Below are 20,310 nucleotides of genomic sequence, written 5' to 3' on the forward strand. Positions count from 1 at the left end.
TCTGCACAGTTTAAAAAAAAAGGGGGGGGGGGGCTGTTGCCATAGTTCACTTCTATTCAGTGCATCTGCATTACATGACAAAGCACACTATTGTGCAGCCTGTGAAAAATGCTTTCCATAAATTGTACATCAATCTTGGGTCTCATTGTAATTTAACTTTGTATTTTACATCTATATACATCAAATCAGCCACAACATTAAAACCACAGGCAAGTTAAAAAAAAAAAAAAAATTATCTGATTTAAATGTAGCACTCTGCCAAGATGCTTACAACCTATCGCAACATTGCTGGCAACTTAACCCACCACATTCCCTCATGAGTTATGGCACTCCCTGATGGCAATGGCAACTTCCCTCAGCAGGCTAGTGCAACTGTCACACTCCAAGAAGAGGAAAAAAATAAAAATACAATTGTTTATAACTGGCCCAAGGCCCCAAAGCATTGGCCCACCCTCCAGGCTCTCCAGATACCAAACTACGTCCTGGAGGGTCACCGAACCAAGCCTGATCCTTTGAGGCCCCACAGCCTAAAGGGTCTGTTGCCAGTGCCACAGTACAGTGTTTTGGCAGAATGAGGGAGGACCTTCACAATAGGTGGGTGGTGTACATAACATAAGCATGCAAAAGCATTAAATACAAATCCAGACAGAACACGGCCAATCTTGCTGTCAGGAGTAAACAGCCATCATTTAAAAATTTTAGTAAGTTTAATATAATATTACAGTAACATCACAGGTTAGCCCAGGAGAAACTAACATATAAAATAAAAAAAAAAAAAAACGAGGTCTCCACCTCCTGCTATACATCTTTGCAATGCTTCAATCTCTGAGTTGGGCAAGTATAAATGTCAAAGTGTTCCTTCAGCGTCTAACTGTCCTGTTCAAACATAATCCTTGTTGCTGCCGGTGGATCTGGGCTGGCTGATTGGATACTTTGGCTGACTTTGGTGTGATTTGCCTCTTGGACAGGATGCTGCCAGCATGCCACCTCCCACTACAGCCAAGAATGCACCAGCCCAGGCAATGAAGATGGCAGAACCAAACTCATACCTTGAGGAAGAAGTTACAGTCAGTCAAACAGGTAAACAGATGTCCACAGACTTAATATGCAGACAGAAGAATTAGTGCATAAAGATCAAGTTCAGAGTTTAAGATTCTCAGGTACTTACTTAGTATTGACAGGGGTGAAAGGGTTGTAGAAGGCCTTGATGATGTCATTAGCATACCAAGAGCAGGCAACAATGGAACACAAAGCTGTGGCAGAATAAAGAAGAACATTACTGAAACTGCTAAAATATGTTTTTTTTTTAATTAATTAAAGAAAACCAGGTTGGATGGCTCCTTACCTCCAATCAAGATGATAATGCCTCCAGTCATTGCAATGCGGGACTTGCGCACTTTGTCATCTCCGCCACAGTTGGTGCACTTCATTCCCATGCAGGCTACGCCCAGACCAGCCAGTGATACGATAATGCTCACAATCATGAGGGCACGGGTTGCTTGAAGGGCACCTGGATTTAAAAAATAAATTAAAAAAAAAAAAAAAAAAAAAAAAAAAAAAGACAAAGACAAGGTAAATCCATCAGTTAGTGTAACAAAAATGATACACCTGCTAACATGAAACATGATGTACAAGGGTGTGGTGACAGGCTGAAGGGTTTTATGAAAGTGAAAATAAAAGTAAATTAAAAAATGGCATTTTTAATCATTTCCTGCAGCAATTTGCAATGAGTACACTTGTACTAAAAAGCTTTCACTTATTTTTACAGACTGAATGCGCTTAGAGACACTATTTGCAAGGCGGCAGTGCAAACACATCCAGAGTGGCCTGTGTCTCTTGTGTCTCACTGCCACTCCCTGTAACAACACCACACAGAAACTGGCTCTACCCGGAAGGCCAAACAAGCACAGGAGTGGGGGTTGGAGAGGAGTGGGGGTGGGTGGGTGGGAGTGTGGTTATGCATGCGTGTAAGCCTGGAACAGGTCTAACCAGGTCTCAGGTTTCATTATCAGGAAGACACTCCCATTCTCAGGTACTAACAGCCCGCTTTTCAGCAGGTGTACACGATTGTTTGAAACCACCATCTGACAGAATGTGGGTTTAACTAAAAATCGGACAAGCTCAAAGGCTTGAAGTTTTGGTATCCACTGCAGGTAAATATCAGGTGTGTTTGGAAATTTTAAGCATCCATTTCTGAGCGTTGAGCCATTATTTACTCACTAGCTCCATATCTAACCACAGGATTGATCACACACCGTTTATCAGAGTTGGACTGGGTTCATGTTTGAAGAGGTGATAGGGCACATTGTGCTGTAGATATTTTAATCAAATGTTTTGACAAATAATAAAAAAAAAAAAAAAAAAAAAAAAAAAAGTGAGATGCTTTTGAAATAAATTGCCAATATAGGAACTTCTAACCCACAGAGTGAATAAGTCATTTAAAGCTCAGAGTTATGCAACTTGCGCCACAACTAAAGCAAAAAGAAAAAGTGTCCAGATGCTGCCCCTCAGTTGACTTTCAGGCGGTTTGGCCCGAGGGCACAACGTCAATCAGCTGAATTTGAAACATGTAAAATAAAACTTCCGTGCTACTATTAACCCACTTTTGCTATGATTTATGACAAGTGATAAAAGTCATAAAGATGGCTATAATACAACAGGAAGCACACCTTGATCAACAAGGATGACCTAGACTTTAAACACCAGTGTCCCAACTTTTCCTTTTTTCCCCGGAACATCCTCTACCACACCTTGACCTCGATGTGAAGCGATGCCATATAATGACTTAAGGATAATCATTGCCAAGGTGTACACACACCCGCCTGTAAAGCACAATAGAATTTTAAACATTTGGCCTCTCGACAGTTTTCTTTAGCTGCTGAAGCCTCAGTGTGGTTTAAACAGGCCAATGAAAGAGAAGCCAACAGGTGAGTAAACCGGTTAGGCCAGTCCACAGAAAAAACGAGAATCAAGCTACAGACCGCGCTCGCAAATGATTTAAAAAGATTAAAAAAAGGTTTCTGCCTCGTTTTTCAGTAGACCAAATCTGCAAGTCATTTCCTGTCCGACATCAGCCGTTTTGTTTTTTTGCCCTCCTCTTCCTGGCAGTAAAATGAGTTACTTTAATATTCACAGTGAGCCCAGGTTATATACTTCCAAACTTTTAAACAACTGGGGCTATACAGAAGGGGGTGAGGGCGTAGTCATTTAAAAGCTTTTCTATTTGAAGCCATTAACTGTGTTACTTACTGTTGAGCTGCAGGATCGAGTCGTACACTTTGCACTGCATTTGTCCTGTGCTCTGGAACGCACAGGACATCCACAGCCCTTCGTACATGGACACGGCAGTGATGATGTTGTCCCCAACGTAGGCAGACATCTTCCACTGGGGTAAAATAGTACCAATTATGAGTCCAATTACGCCCAGAAGAGCCAGGGCGAATCCCAAAATCTGCAGGCTCGAATTGGCCATTTTCCACTTCTTCTTCGCCGAGTTGACTTTGAGACAACAAAGGACGCTGTTCACCTGTTAATAAGGTACTCCTCCCAAACCGACCTTTTCTGATTTTTCTTTCCTTTTCGCAGCTAAATTTGCTTTCTTATTGCCAAAGTTGAGTCCTCTTTAGTTATTTACGTGCGTATCCCTTCGCTGTGTTACCAAAAAAAAAAATAATAAATACAGTTAGTAAACAACAACGATGGCCTCTCTGTGACTCTTCGCGCACCTGCTTCCCTGCCGCACCTTGACTGAAGAGCGAATAGCGGGCGCGAGCTTTTTTAGGCGGTTTCGCAGGTGGGCGGGGACGCGCACGTAGTTTCGACTCATCCGCCGTAACAGCGGACACCTGAAGTTTCGTGATGTAAGTGTTTCCTGAAACAGACCACTACACTTTTGGCCATAAATAGTTTATAATGAAATGTACATATTACAACTTCCTGCTCCAGTAATGGGAGTGAAACAAACAAACAAAGAAATAAAGAGAATTGTTTTACAGCTTTAAACTAGTGACAACGTACAAATGTGAATATTTTAATATTCAAAATGAAGAGTCTGGTTAAATTGTTTTGTTTTATTTCTAATAAATTAACAACAATAAATTAACAAATGATAAAATAATTATATAAATAGCCTTTAATGTTAGGTTATATTTGGTTTATTTTTAAGAAAGCTTGGCATTAGCTAATTTTGTGATAAACAACATAAATCTTACCACAGGGAGACGCTGGGTAAACGAAACTCTAGAACATTTACAACCACAACTTTTTTTTTTTTACAGCACTTTCAAACGTACATTTGTAAATCAGTAATTACAGTCTTGTTATCCACTGAGCTAAAACCAGGATATATTTGATCAGAAAGAGTCTACAGCTTTCAGCCTCCTATATGGGAACATTCTGTTCAGCACTTATATTACTGTTTTCTATACACATATTATTATAAGTACTGTGTGAATCCAAACGTATGTCTTTCTGCCTTATTAGAATTAAGAAATATCCAAAATGAGAAGCAACATTAATATAACTGGAAATAAAGTGGGAAAAGTAAAGTGACAGTAATAAAAATCTTTTTTGTTTTTTTTTGTTGTTGTTTTGCTTTTATTTTTGAGAGACACACATGGGTAAAATAGTATGATCACAAGTCATCTCACCATTTACCTTCAGGAATCTGAACTTACCCTACTGTACTCAAGCTACTGAAGAGAGAATTGATATTTAAGAAGAGTCTTAAAAAATAGTATCTTTGCACCCTGTAGTGCTTTTGTTCAGTCTGAATATTTACATATGTCATACAAATGCCAAACTGTAAGTCTATTCACTACTTAGGCCTTATTATAATAATAATATACTGTCTGTTTCTGTTTCTGATGGGCTTGAGATCTTTATATCCCACACATGTAGCTGCTTATTTCACCATAATGTGCTCAAGCTGCAGGAAACATGAAATGGCTCTCTGTGAACTACATGTGGTTTATTTACATCAGCAGAAAAATCAAGTAGTGGTGCCTCATGTGGGCTGACACATAGATCAGCTGCTAAAAGTGAGCCCACGTGATTAGAGTGAAACAGAAGCTGTATGAGTAATGTGCACTGATGGATCCTGTTCTGACAAAACTCTGCATTACTAACATGCAAGTGCAACTGTGGAGTATCTGTTATGGCCCTTTCTTGGAAAGCAGACTTTGCCCTGGTCAACAAAGTATTTTGGAACATATTCCCCTTCTTACTCTGTTTATTGCCTGTAACTGTCACTTCCCCTTTAAACATTCCTATTTCAGTTTTCCCCTTATGAAATGATTTTTTCCATTCTGTCTTTGCGTATCCATATTAACTTGAGTTTAGACGTGCATATGGCCCAAACCATTGCCACCATCTTCATTACATTAAAACGTATTCCCCTAGATTCATGCCCTACTCCGGATATTCTGGCAAAAAGTGGAGATCTAGAAAGTAATTCAGAAAGCTTAACCTGAAAGTGTTACTCACCCTGAGGGAGTGCCGTTTTTTCAGATGACAGCTTGCTTTAACCAGCTCACAATAACAACATGTTAGACGGGGAAATCCTGCAGTTTTAATGCTAGTTTTCAGCCAGAAAGCCTATAGATATAAAGTATTTTCATTTGTACCAGATTTTTTTATTACTTCATATTATTTAAATGTGTACCTTACTGAGATACCTAACTCTTGATTACAGTGGATAAGAGTTTGTTTCTCTTTTGACTTCATTCTATTTGATAGCAGCCTGGTAACAGTAACTTCTGCGTTTGAGCCCTCTCACTCACCGAACAGGTTTTGTAAGGATCTGCTGGAGTTAATGGAAACCATAAGAATGTACCTTAAAAAAAACATTTCCACAAGTAAACCTAACAAGCCCAGACATGTGAATTTCTCATAAAGTTGCATAACATCATTAAAAAAAAAAAAAAAAAAAAAAAGAGCAAGGTGTAGAGCACAGGTGGGCTCTTGTGAAACCAGGACTTTTCACATCAAATCTGATGTCATCTCTATGAGTCATACAGAAATCTGTAAACATTTTTAACTTGTCGTACAATTTTTGGCAAGGAAAATGACTCATCAGGTACAGATGACAACAACTGGAACAATTATATATGTTTTATTTTGCTTTGCATGGTGTGTCCTTTTATCTGAAGTTTCGGGAGCACTGCCAGCCCCGTCCTCTTTTCTGTTGGACAGGTGTGTTTAAGTCGTCAGTGAAACAGGTTTAAATTTTAAATTATGAATTAAAATTGAAATATCAATGTTGGTCAGCCTGCTCTAAAAGTAAGCACATGTCTTACTTTCTATGGCTATGAACCGCGTTATGTGGAGTGAATGATTGAAGCTATTGCCTGACAAAATCCCCTCCCCCCCACACACCTCCCTTTCTAGTTGTCTGTTGGTTGAGCCCAAACAACTCACCTTTGCTCATTTCCTCCTGTCGTTGGAAGATTTGAAAAGGAGAAGCTGGATGGAAGCCAGGAGGAGTTAAAAAGGTTAGTACAATAAAAGAAAGGCAAATGGAGGAGGGAGTGTCGCTTCAATGCACTTATATAGGTACGTTTTCAAAAGGAAAAACAAGTGCACAACAGGCGAGGGAATATATGTAACGAGTCTGGTAATTCTTAGCAAATAACACCAACCAGGCACATAAAATGTAAAGTGGAAATAGCTTGCTTTTGTGTAGCCTATTATGACACAGCAGTTTGACTTTGAACATAAAAAACAGTGATGCTTAAATACATTTGAAATTATAACTTTTGCATGCAGTAAAACAGCCTTCACCCTCCATTCAGCAAAAAAACCAGTCACCAGGTACCAGGTGATACATTAATAATATATAATTAAAGGTTATTGCAATTAAAAAAAGAATAAAGTAGCCCATGTGATAAATGGATTTTACATGAACAAAGGTCCGAGGGAACTCGATCTCAATTAAATTAGTTTCATTTCTATAGCGCGTTTCTAAACTCGGTGGGCTGTGTGTTATAACACTGAATATAAATGATGAAAGAAATCACAGGTTCATGTCTTTTAATCAGTAGCTCTAAGTGCTGGAATATGTAAATTACAGCGACTTTGGCCTTCAGACCCTTTTTTTAAATGTAAATCTTCAATACAAAAATAAAAGAATAAAACACAACGCCAAAAAATGCATAAATAAATAAGAAAGGGACACAGACAACGACCTGTGACACAGCACCAGCCAGCGAGGTGATTTTGAGCATAAAACAGAGACACAAAATCGACTCCACTTCAGCACTGTGGCCGCTGTGGTTGTTACCGACTTACCTGTTAGCAGTCCTCTTCAACAGCTTATTTTCACAGCTCACTGCAAACAGTTTAACACAGTTAACTGAAGTTCAAGCTGTGCACAGGTGTAGATATCAGACACCAGACACCCTGTTCAGCTGGTCCCTTCAGCCCTCAGCGTTTTTCTGTCTTTGTCTCCATGAAAACATGAAAGAAGTAGAAGCCTTTTTTTAGAAAAAAAAAAAAAATGCTATGACTTTGGAGTCAGCCTCTACCCCCAGGGTGTGTGACTGGAGTGAGACACAAACCTAGCCTCAGGGGACGGTTGTGTCAGGAAGGGCATCTGGTTTAAAAACTGTGCCAAATCAAATATGCAGATCCATCCACTGTGGCTGAAGGCTGCTCCGTTATGTGAGTTATTAGGTGGAGATATGGGTTAACACATACAAAAGCACACTACAGCCACTGTGCACATTACAAAAAAACAGCAATACGTATAGTTAAAAATGGTGGATATCTGGAGCACACAAGCTCATTATTTTTAAGGTCAAACATGAATTTATGGATCTGATAAAATTTTAAACTGGTCAAATAATGCACAAAGCAAGAAATAATATGTTACCAGAAAACACTAAAAACTTGTTCACAGACAGAGAAGAGGGGTTATGAGCTGAGGAAAGAGCTAAAGGACGACAGTGAGGAGCATGTGCATCACGGTCTGGGGAATAATTTGGAAGAGAATTTGAAAAATCAGTTTTAAATAAATCAGTTTAAAAAGTTATGTAAAATAACACTTATAAGGCACTATATGAATAAAGTAGGGTGTTAAATATTTATATAATTTTAATGTATATAAAAAATAGATAACTGATTATTATGACACTATAAAAAAAGCACTACTTCTGGATAGGTATAGTTAAATAATTATAGATTCATTCATAAAGATAATATAACAAGAAACTGTACATTAAATAGGCACATATGTATATTTCAGATTGTAAAATCAGAACAGATATAAAAGATGAGCTAGTTAGGGGTAATCGAACAGGAAATAGTCAAAAAAAAAAAGAAAAAAATGTCACTGATTGCATGTGAATTTGATTTTTTTGTGTGTGTGTATTAACACATGTTACTTATATGTTCGAAATAAAAGATTTGATATGAAAAATAAGGGAGAGGAATAAGGAAGCAGCCAAATGTTTTTTTTTTTTTTTTTTTAATGCATTCACCTCCATGAAAACTTGGAAAAAAGTGGGTGGATGTATGATATTCTCAAAAAAGTCTGAAGACCAAGTTAGTTCTGAGATGTCCCTCGCCCTTCTAGTTATCCAGTCATGTGCTTGATTCTTAAAAATCATCCCATTTTCCCGTTTTCATTGTACAAAAAGTCCCAGCAAGTAAAATCTAGGGCTTATAAATGAATTCATTAACAGGTGGCTCGTATACATTTCAGCAGCTTACTTCCTCAAGCAGAGGACAAAAAAAGTACCCTGATACCAGCCACAATAATCAACTCATTGTTTCTCACTCTCACGTCCAGAGCCAGGCAAAAGAGGACAAAAGACTGTGACTGCTGATCGAAGCAGCAGGATGAATTTGAAAGTGTGCAGGGCTGTAGTCTGTGATTTGATGGGACAGTGTTTCACAGTGCAAATAGATAATGACCCAAACATGCTGCAAAAACAACCCGAGTTTCTCAAAGCAAAACAAAAAAAGCGATATTCTTCAATGGTCAAGTTAATCACCTGATCTGAACCCAACAGAGCAGCTTTTCTGTTATTAAATATAAAACTGAATGCAGAAAGAACCGCAAAGTAGCAGCAGCTGAAGGTGGCTGCAGTAAAGGCCTGACAGAGCAGCATTTTGTGGTGTCCGTGGGTTCGAGACTTCAGGCAGTCATTGACTAAAAAGGATTTTCATCCAAGTATTTAAAAAAATCTTCATATTTAAAATTATGTTGCGTTGTGTAAGTAATTGTGAGCCTCTGAAAATGGGGGACTGTGTGTAAAAAAAAAAAAAAAAATGTCTGTTATTCCTAAACGGTTGAGGCGTAATTTTTGTTAAACCCCTTAAATTAAAGCTGACAGTCTGCACTTCAATCACATCTTTATTGTTTGATTTATATAACAACTTATAGAACGATGTAAGAGAATAACTTGCTGAAAATCTTTACTGTAAAATAAATTCCTTTGAAATGTTAACACATTTTTTTTTTAAATATTCTAATCACATATTTTGTAGTTGGCATCAATCTTCAGCATTTTACACTCGAGTGCTAATCATACAGTGATGACTCACGATCGCTCTTTTTCCCAGAATTTACCTGCTGTATCATTCTAGGAAGCAGGATGTAATATAGATGTAGGACATTATGTCAAATGGGGATGAAATAAACATTACTGTGAAGTGAAATGCTGCCATCTAACGGTCAAAGTAAATACTGTCTAACACACAAAGCTATATGAAACAGCCATTTTAGCTCATACCCTCTGTTACTAAAGCACCAATCAGAATATGCTGTTTATATATTTACAAGACCTTGAATATTTAAGGCTACAGTGTATGCTAGGACCTCTAATTTTCATGTAACTATTGTAATACTGTGTTTTACAAGCTTACTTCTTATCTGCTAATATAATGTAAACATTGTGATGAAAAGAGCTGCTTAAATTCATAGATTGAACAAGGTGCTGCACAGCCATGCACAGTGAATCTTCTATTCCACCTTATGCCAAAGGTGCTCTGGGTGTGGTGGCTATTGAGGCCATTAGAGTACAGCGGACTCACTGTCATGTTTAGGAAGCAGTTTGAGATGATTTGACGCGGCGCATTATCTTGCTGGAAGCAGCCATCAGAAGATGGGTGCACTGTGTTCATATAGGGATGGGCGTGGTCAGCAACAACACTGTGGTGTTCAAATGATGCTCAAGTGGTACCAAGGGGCCCAAAGTGTGCCAAGAAAATATCCCCCACAAGTCTTTGAAAATGATTTTGCTCTCACTCCTACCACAAGTAGGAGAAATCAAATAAAATGTGAAACATTCATTGTATCTAGAATCTGTTTTTCATGACATCTTCTGCTAAATGCTAAGAATTGATACTGAAACATCATTTTAATATGTCTTCCGTTAATCTACATGCAATTCTTGCAACTCTTTATACCATTTCCCTACTCTTTTGCATCCATTTGATGCTGTGTTATTGACAATAATATCAATGACAGACCATGCGGATTGTATGCAGTCAGGAGAACATTGGCACTCAGTACTCGGAAAAAAAACATAATTAAATGCATCGCAAGGTTGTGATTTTCCCACATTTGTTCAAATTTAGCATGCAGATTCTTATAATAGAAACATACGCATGCGGAGGATAATTGGTTCCTTCAGCTATCGTGAGAACTATATTTGGTTTAATGCCTTAATCCTTATTTGTTGCATTAAGAAATATAAAGCTCCATTCAGTCTGAGCACAGACTGCTCCACTCTGTGTGGGTTTACTGAGAATAATCTTATATAAATGCGCGCGTCATGCTTCCATGAGATTTAAGATGCTCCAGTAAAGCACAAGGAGGATCAAAGGAGGAAAGCGGGCTGTCTGACCCCGACTGAGGTCACATCTCAAAGGGGAGCTTGTTGTGATAGACCAGAGCGCATAATAATCTGCCAGATCAGATGCTGCTCAACTTTGGCTTTGCTCTCGAATATGACTTATAGCCTATTTATCAAAGTTTGTGAAGCAATAATTTGCTGCAGTGATCCCTGACAGATTGTAATATCTAATTGATTGCTGGGCCGTGAACGGGAGCTGTAATTGCAGCTATTCATCCCTCTGATATGTTTTGGTTAAATAATCTCGGATCTTTGCAAAGAAAGATTGCTTTTTAGTAGATCAGACAGATGTTACTTTGTTAATCCCACACCACACAAAAAAAAAAAAAAAAACTATGTATGATATTTATGTTTGTGTTTTTCTTTGCTCAGTTCTGCAGATTTATACTGTCAGGTTTGACAGAAAGGACGGCGAGGCAAAGAGGAGAAAGACTGTTTCCATTTCAATAAAGAAGCCGGACAGTTGTTGGACCCTTCCCGTTACTGTGTGAGCAGACCGAGCGAGCACGCTGCTATGTGAACAGTAGTGTGCACTGAAAGAAGCTGGTTACTTCGCTGAGAAGATGGAGGCCGCTTATTGAACTGGAGCTCTTTTTCAGTAGTTCACCATGCTCCTTTGTGTCTTGCTTTATAAATGCATGTTTAATTAATAATAAAACTAAGTGTTCAGCTCTCTGACAGATACACTGCATTTCCTGTGGCCTCTTCATGTAAAAGTCAAACCATGCGTCTGACTCCAGGGTCTCCGGTACGACGTCATCTAAAAACTATCCTCCCCTGTAACAGATATAGTGAGTAGTGCAGTTGTTTTGGCTTTTATAGAAATGTTTTAATTTAAATAATTGACTATGTGGCAGCAGATACAAATTACTGGGTCAGTTTTGTAGCTTCTCATTGGATTGTTAGTTGGCCACAGAGAATGGAGCTGCAGACAGGGTGCGTGTGGAGTCTTGTCCTTTTCATTGGGAAATTATAGTTCAGCAGTGGTAGTGTGTTGGCAGCCTGTGGGCAGCTTTGAAATTGCCTGTATACCTGCAGAGAGCATCTGTTATCAGATGGGAGCAGTGTCAAAAATGTGTGGGTACTCTTGCTTGTGCTGTTGTTGGTCCGTCAGCCAGCCGCTGCGAGGAACAAAGTTCTAACAAGCAAAGAGCTGAAGTGAAACAGAGTGTTAAAAAGAGCCCACTGCAGCCACTGTCTGTGCTCTTCATACTGCATTTTTTGATCTTTGATGGTTTCCCCGTGCTTCTCCCATTCCTGTTGAACTGCACTGTTGCTGCCTTCCCTGTCAACCAATCAGCATTAAGCATCATCCATGCGTGCAGATTTTGGAGGCATGGGAGCATGTTCTCAGTGGTTGAACACCCCTCTCTGTGGACTCTCTGTAGGCAAATACCTTCCCAAACAGACGTGGCCACGGCAGCGTAAATAATGTGCCTTGGACATTATTTGACTGTAAGTGACTTTATTACATTTGACTAGTTTGATTGACCTTTCACAGTGTTTCTTGGTTCTCTGAAGTAATTGTGTATCCTGCCTTTTCAGTAAGCTGTGTGTTAGTTTGATTTAGTATACTGACTATCATTTAATGTATAGTAATATGTGTGTATATTTCTGTGCCTTTTGGTTTTACACTGGAAAGCAAAGAAATCAAGGACTTGTGGGTTTGTTGAAACCTAAACCTGAGCGTTAACTACCTGTCTCGTTCTGCCCGAAACACACTGTGAGGGCAGCATAGTAGTGTTACAGCAGATATGCTTTGTTTGCTTTTTTGATATAGCTTAATGCAGCATTTTGTTGCCACAGGACATTCATAAATAACACTGAAAATATATAAATAGTGCATTATTTTGAGGGGGTCAGTTCTTTGTATAAGACATTCAGAGGACATTGGTCTTGCAGGAGAAAGTGAATTCTGAGATGTCCTAGTAAATGCTACTGCCTTGACCTCCAGTTCTGACCTCAGGGCTAAGGTAGGAGATTTTGGGCACATTCTGTAAGGCGTCTTGAAATATATGTTGTGTTCAGTACAAACAACTGGTCTCCACATGTACACATAAAGAAGGAAAGGGGCACAACAATGCTTTTCTGAACGTGTAAAGCTGGAAAAATGCAATGCCCAGTGTTATGTTATGTCTTCAGAGCGCACCGTTGTCTACAGCCCAGGACCTTAGTTCCTGTCTGGCTTTACATTGTCAACTATCAGTAAAGATCAAAGTGCCAAACATGTGAACCTTTATTAATAACCTTTGCAAAAAAAAAAGCCAAATTTGGCAGCAAAGTATTCTCATGGATGAACTGCATACAGGCAGATTGCACTGACCGTGTCAGAACATCACTAATACAGAATGGCAAAGCTCTCTAAGAAGTATAATTTATGCTCAAGAAGTTCAAAGGGATGGTAAGGTCCTCCAGAGCAAATGCCACATCAGAAGAAGTTCAGATCAAGATAAGTAATAGTGTAATGCTCCATTTTGTGATATGACAAATTCATCTTCTTTTTTTCTATTAAATCTGACATAAAAGCTGGAATAGCTGCTCCGTGCACTCTGCACACACATTGTAGAACATTTCATATTTGGCATTGACGGGACACTGCAAAGGATTATTGTTACACTGCACACCATTCCTCAAACACTCTCCACTTAGTCCTAAAGCAAATCCGGTTGCTGGTTTGTGTGAAAACATGGACTTTTTCAGCTGCTCACCATGAAGGAGCTGCCTCCATGCCATCACCCAGTGTAAGGGTAACCTGTGATGATACAGGGTTACTATACTAAATGCTATGTTAAATAGAAATAATATTGTAGGCCTTACCTAAAAAAAAAGATGTTTAGATGGCAGCGTATGTTCTCCCGAGTCCTCTTTTACCAATAACTTTCACATGTGGACAAACTCCTGCCATTTTTTCACGACTATTTTTATTAATATTCTCAGTCCATTTTTAAAGCACTGACAAGCTTTTACTGTCCCTTTTCCCATTTGCTAACTTGAGCCAACACTCTTACTTATACACTTATATTAGCAATATGTCACAACTAACACATAACTCTGTGTTGGAAGCTCAGTAAAGATGATGAACATACTGCTTGTAGAAGTTGGTCTACTTGGGAGATACAAATCAGCTCTTACTAGAATTCTCCACACATAAAATATATTTTAAAAGTTATATACATAAAAAAAGGTGATGATTTACCACAAATGGTGGGGAAGCTGGCAGCAGAGTTACAGTTTTTATTGTAAAATTGGTATTTGGGAAACAGATAAATGACAAGTGGAAGATTTCCCTACAGGAACCGAACTGGAGTTTCTGCCAGAGAGGAGAGGAGAAGTTAGAAAGAATCAAGGTGTGTCTGACATCTTGCAGGATTTGTGGTTTGATTCAGAGACCTCGCTTGTTTGTATCTTGAACAGGTGATCTGGAGAGGCTGCTGGCAGGCAAACAGGATTCCAGAGAGTGATTCAGTGGAGAGTGGGTAGGCAGGTGAGGAACAGGTAAGTATTTTTCTTTACAGGTGCAACGACTGACTGGAAGACTCAGGTAGGTGTAACCGGAAGTGTCTGTTGAACTCCTTAAGGCAACAGGAATCAGACAGGAATCTGACTTCAGACAGGCAACGCCATAACAATAACAAGAGTCTGACAAAGAGTAGTAGCACAAGCTGGTCCTTAAATGAGCCAATGAGTTAATACTGAACAGGTGAAACTCCACCCATAGCTGAGGAAAATGCCGGCCCACAACTCCAGCTGTGAGAGCGATAACGAAAGAGGCTACAGAGAGAAGAGAGAGAAAAAAGGAGGAAAAACCTGAGGCCTGGCAGGACTATAACACAGTGATACGTGACACAAGTATCAGAATAATGCAATGTCAGACAGGTGTGGCACACTCTCTAAGAATGAGAGTGGCCAGAAAGTTGTGATTGATCACCCAGTATTAGAGAAACAACTTTTCCATACAGATCTACACCTCAACGATCATATCAGTGTTTATCACTAAAAATGATAGTCACATTATTGTGTTCTTACCCTTTTTGCCACATTGGATTTTAAATGGTGGGCCAATTAAACCTTGTGTCAGGTTACAGAATTGAGGCAATGTTGTGAGAAAAGAGCAAAGAAAGAGGCAACTGCAATGAAAACCCACAACTCAGGAGAACATCAAAGAGTGATTCCTGAGGATAGCTGGAAAGGCAGTGGGAGTAAATACAGTAATAGTAGCCTTGCTAATGACACTATTTTGTAGCTAATGCTAACTAAAAAATTAGCTAGCCCTGGAAGTGTCAGTAAGCTTTGATAAAGTAGGGTGACAGATAAAAATCAGCATGCGCCTGTTATTACAACAGGAGTGCAAACAGTCACCTTTTTATGCTGTTATGCTAACATCACTGCTCACTAATGTTTAGCGATTTTTACAGGTGGAAAGTATGAAGAGTGCCATACTTTTACTATTTTATTACCACTTAATTTTCCAGCCTTTTGTCACCCTTACCCCAACTTTTTGAGATTTTTTTTTTTTTAATTGTACATTTTCTCTGTTTAAACCTTTGATATGTTTTCTGTGTTCTACTGTGAAAAAAATATCTGTTCTTATCTACATTTTAAGCCGCATTGCAACTTTTTTGGAATTGGGATTATATAAATATACGGGACGCTGCTAATCTAATGCAAATTAAGACAACAGTACTTCATGGTGCTGAAAATATTCAACAGACCTAAAATACTCCACCAGTATAATATGATCCACTTAAAAACACCACCATGTTATACCAGTTAACACAATAAAGGTTCTTCACCATTTGAAATACCCAAGCTCCCTTTTAGCTACTGCAGTCAGAACGCCCTGACCCAGCACTGGCAGCATTGCAATCTAAAGTTGCTCACAGAGGTGCAGTTTATTTGACTGGGAAATTAGGGACACACTATAATCCCACACACCCTTTAAAGATAGAGGAAGAAAGGGAAGAATAGGGGCAGGTCAGCTGACTCGTCCTAAACCACTACCCTCTGTTGCTTTTCACTGGACTCTGACCTCCAGTTACCTTTAAAACAGCAACAAATTTCCTCATGTCTAACATAATTGGCATAATTTGGCTCACAAACATTTTTTACTTAATGTATTTTTTGATGTTACATGGATCAGACTATTGAATAATAGAAGTTATGCACTAGTATGTGGCTGCTAGGGCAAATAAAGGAAAGAAAAAAATGTTCATGACCTGTAGAGGGAAACTAATTATGCCTTTTGGAGAGATTTATAAGTAAGCTGACACCAAAAGAACACAAAAGTCAAAAAGAGCACAGCTTATAATCATACAAATATATGTTATTTTATTGAATATTATTTCAGAATAAGACGCCTCCTTTCAATTCATGTAGGAGTTGTTGTAGAAATGTACACAGGTCTGATGGCAAACATGGAGAGAGGGTGACTTGAGGGCACATGTCTGTCGATACTGAGAGGGAGTCAACTGTAAGGAGCCGAAGAACACTAATGTATGCATGCTTTGCAAAAACCACAAAATAAAAAAAAAAATCCCATGTCAGTCTGGACAGTTAGTAGTTATTATTGCAGACCACAGACTGTCCTTGTAGCCTGCAAATTGTAAATGCAGTTAGCCTGCTGGATTTGTTCCCCCTCCTTGAGTGCAGGCTGGTAGTTCTTGTTGCATATTGCTGGTCTTTATTCCTGCTTTGCCGCTTTTTGGGATGTCCAGAAAAGCCGGTATGTTCCTGCTGCTTCTTTGAGGAGTCCAACGTGTTTAAATCCCTGGTGACACTTGGGAGGTGCCTGAGGAGCCAGGCCTGCCCTCTGTGGCTGATCGGTGCCAAGGCCCAGATTTATTTATGGCTTCTATATCTTTAAATTAATTAAAATTTTAAATGTCTGTATTTTTTTTTGGAAGACAAGGAAGATTGGTTTGAGAGAGAAGTTATGAGTCTGTAAGAACGAGACTGGAAGTCTGGAAGACTTGTGTGACCGTAACTCTGACACCACCAAGGTCATTGCTGAACACGTCGGGACCCATGTTGGCTGTTCCGATGTTTTAATTTGTACACGTTTCATCTTTCTGACTCGGTCACACAGTGAGATTCCATTTTGGGGGAGTTTCCCTATCGGGGGAGGTTCAACAGTGCTGAGCAAACACAAGAGGTCCAACCAAATAAGAACAACTCTTCATAAAAACAACATAAACATAAAACATGTAAAGGTATAACAACCCAAAAGGCAGTAAAAAAAAAAAAGAAAAAGAAAAGTACAACACTAACACAGCTTAGTACACTTTTGAGAAAACATATGACAGTAGATCAGATATACAATAACTGTATTAACATATATGTAAACCGACAGCATTCCGCACAAATACGTCACCCAAACAGGTTTTGTTGCCTGATAGCGTTCTGCTACTCTCTACAGATTCCTCACGTTCTCGCATTCATGAAAGATGCCAGTCAGTCACTAAAACAGCAGAAATCTCAGCATACTCCACAGGTTCATTATATTTGGCTTTCTGTTTCTGCACATTAAACAAATCCTCATTCAAACAGGAATATTCAAAAACGGTGTTGCTGCCAAGGCTCAATTTCTGCGAGTGTCCTGTTTTGAATATTTAAAAAGCTTGGAACAGTGAGCATGGCACACATCCATTTTGTGCTGCTATAATTTCAGGACTGATTTATAATTCATTGACGATGGGTTTTGAGGCATTTAGTTGGCACCACTGTCCTCAAAAATGAGGTCCATAGTTTTTAACCCCACTTAGGATTTGTGAGGATTTTTTAGCAAACTGTATTTTTATGATGGTGTGATCCAATTTGAATAGTTGAATCTCTCCTGTACCATTAGTGATTGTTTGTGAGTTGTAATAGATGAAATAATTCACTGGGATAGCATTAATCAAATTCAGTGAGATGCTGTATTTTGAATATTTAAATTTAAAGCATAGCGAGGCAATGGCATCAAAACCACATTAGGAACCCATGATGAGGACATTATAATCACATTAGGGCATGATGTAAACAGCCAAATGTCATGATAAATTGCAGCGTTATTAAAATCGCAGAAAAAAAAAGTCTTGGAAGTTATGCCTTTAGCATTGTGGCTTTCTGCCCCTCATTAACAGTTCAACCTCTCAGCAACCAACTACATCCATTAGAGGGTGCTAGTTAAACATAATTCTCCCTTTAATTTGACAAACTCCAAGGTGCACATTTCTGTATTGTGAATGCAGGCAGAGCACACTGGTTCTACCGTGACAGTAGCATAGGAGTATATAACATAGACTGAGCTGCTTTGGAACAGATGTGAGCTGCTGTTCATTTGGTTTTATGGATTTTTGAGGATCATTAATGTCAGTTAGAAAACAACAAGAAAATCTTACATGCAGACTCTGTAAAATGTAAAACTCAAAAGCTGCATAGCTCAGAATGAACTCATGTAGAGCATGGGTAAATGCTAATGCATTCTTACACAACACGATGTTATTGTACAGCGTTCAATGTAAACAAAATGCAAAAGATGCCTCGTTCATACGTCTCAGATCAAATGTTACCTGGGTTTGTTCCAAAGAATTCCCTGGATGTTGGTAGTTACAGTGCAATAAAACTTTGGATTCTCAGACATTTGTGATGCCCATCGCTTGTAAGGTTCAATGTCCCTCCAGCTTTTTTTTTTTTTTTTTTTTTTAATAATTAAAGTGTAAGGGAGGTGGTTTATGTCATGCAGCTGGTTTACTTTGAGCAGATGTGTGTCTTACTGATGTTCACGCTGTTTCAAATGAGAGATTTCTTTTTTTCTTTAAGTATAGGGGCCTCCTCCATCTGGTGCCGTCCATGTGGCTTATTTGTTGAGTTTCCAGGTTAAAACCAAACAACAGCCCTCTGAGTTCATCGTGATCAAATGGATTTCCCTGTCTTTGGCAGACCTTGGGGAGATTTTTGCACCTATAGCAGGGTGGCTGTTTTTCTTGTTTGCGTTTTATTGAGTCTATCGATCATTGTTTCAGTCTCATGCCCTTTCTTTTTTTCTCCTCGCCTCTCTGTCTTGTCTTACCATACTGTTAGTCATAGATACACACACACACACACACACACACACACACACACACACACACACACACACACACACACACACACACACACACACACACACACACACACACACACACCTTATAAAGACACTAAAACTATGCACACCTACACAGCCAATGTGATGCTGAAAAGAAACTTAATGGGCTGTAGATACTGTGGTTAAGGGGATCTGTGTGGGATAGGGATTACGACTTTAAACCTCTCATGCGTGGGCACACAGACTATACCAGTTTATTTTATTTTCCATGTTACCACTTCACTGTTTGCTTTGCGAGGCCTGATGTCCCATAAATGTATTCTCACTTGCAACGCAGAACAGTTCTTCAAACTACAATAACAAAAATCCTCTTAATAGCCGTTCTACTCTTAGGACCACCAGCTATTTTTATCCCATAACTTTTTTCAAGAGCATCGCTTGCTTCATTTAACAGCTGCATTATGTTGTCTGGATTGCTTAACTTCTCTACATTGCAGAGCATCACTTCACATTCATCATAAAGCCCTATTTTTCTGTTTAGACTTTCTAGTAAAGCATTAAATCTTGTTCTTCTTTTCACATTCACATCTGTTCTAGACTGTCTACTTACCCTATCACCATCAGACAACTTACTGTGGCATTCTTCAGTACTGTTGGCTTTAAGAACTAAGGAATCTATGGAGGAATTTGAATCAAGTGACAAAGGGTGCTGAGCTATTTTTGGAAATTTACTTACTTTCTTAAAATCTCCTTAAAAAAAAAGTGTAGATTCATCTGCAAGTATTTTTTATAATCACTAAGCCCCCCAAAAAATACAGCTTCAGAAATAACATTTTTTTTATACTCTTTTGTTTTTAAAGTGATTAGTAGTTGCAGCCCTAATGGGTAAAAAGGCTATTACAGCTCATTCCTTTCCTGTCACTCAGTCGCTGTGTTGTGCTTCAAGTGCTTTCCTTTCACAGAGTAAACTTGTGATCAACTTTGGAATTCACAGATTCAACATTGTGTGCTGCCTGCCGTGCAGACACATTTATATCATGCAGTAGTTAGTAATGCATGGTTAGAACCCATACTAGGCTGTACCAGATCCCCCCCCCGGGGGGGGAGGGGGCAGAACATTGGGTTTTCAAAGTAGATATTTGTAGGTCTGCAATACAAAGTCTGCTACAAGGACAAAATATCCAAATTTAAAGCGAGTGAAGTTCCCTCTGGAAAAGCCCCTCCAAAAAAGAAAGACTTGATTTAAAAAAGAAAAAAAGCAAAGCCCTACAACTAATTTCCTCCATAGACCCTCTGTCCTAAATAGCACACAGTGCCTCTTTGTCTCACATTCATTATCATACCCACATGCTGCGTACAACCCTGCCAAAATTCTTGCCTACTTTA

The 20,310-nt window shown here is 39.0% G+C and overlaps 1 protein-coding gene across 1 annotated transcript; it reads right to left on the reverse strand.

The window, feature by feature from the left end:
- Positions 1–3,736, reverse strand: cldn7b (claudin 7b). The gene is made up of 4 exons (XM_030746261.1): positions 3,250–3,736; positions 1,346–1,510; positions 1,169–1,253; positions 1–1,049 (listed from the first exon to the last, which is right to left on the reverse strand). The coding sequence occupies exons 1-4, from the start codon at positions 3,470–3,472 to the stop codon at positions 881–883; spliced, it is 642 nt and encodes a 213-aa protein (XP_030602121.1). The 5' UTR covers positions 3,473–3,736; the 3' UTR covers positions 1–880.
- Positions 3,737–20,310: the final 16,574 nt, after the last annotated feature.

Source organism: Archocentrus centrarchus, chromosome 14 (genome assembly GCF_007364275.1).
Source record: "Archocentrus centrarchus isolate MPI-CPG fArcCen1 chromosome 14, fArcCen1, whole genome shotgun sequence".
Lineage (NCBI taxonomy): Eukaryota > Metazoa > Chordata > Actinopteri > Cichliformes > Cichlidae > Archocentrus > Archocentrus centrarchus.

Excerpts from the sequence above, each read along its gene's own strand:
- cldn7b (XM_030746261.1), bottom strand. The coding sequence starts at position 3,472 with ATGGCCAATTCGAGCCTGCAGATTTTGGGATTCGCCCTGGCTCTTCTG. Across the intron at positions 1,254-1,345 it reads CATTATCATCTTGATTGGAG|CTTTGTGTTCCATTGTTGCC; the intron begins GTAAGGAGCCAT and ends ATTCTGCCACAG. Across the intron at positions 1,050-1,168 it reads TTCACCCCTGTCAATACTAA|GTATGAGTTTGGTTCTGCCA; the intron begins GTAAGTACCTGA and ends TTCTTCCTCAAG.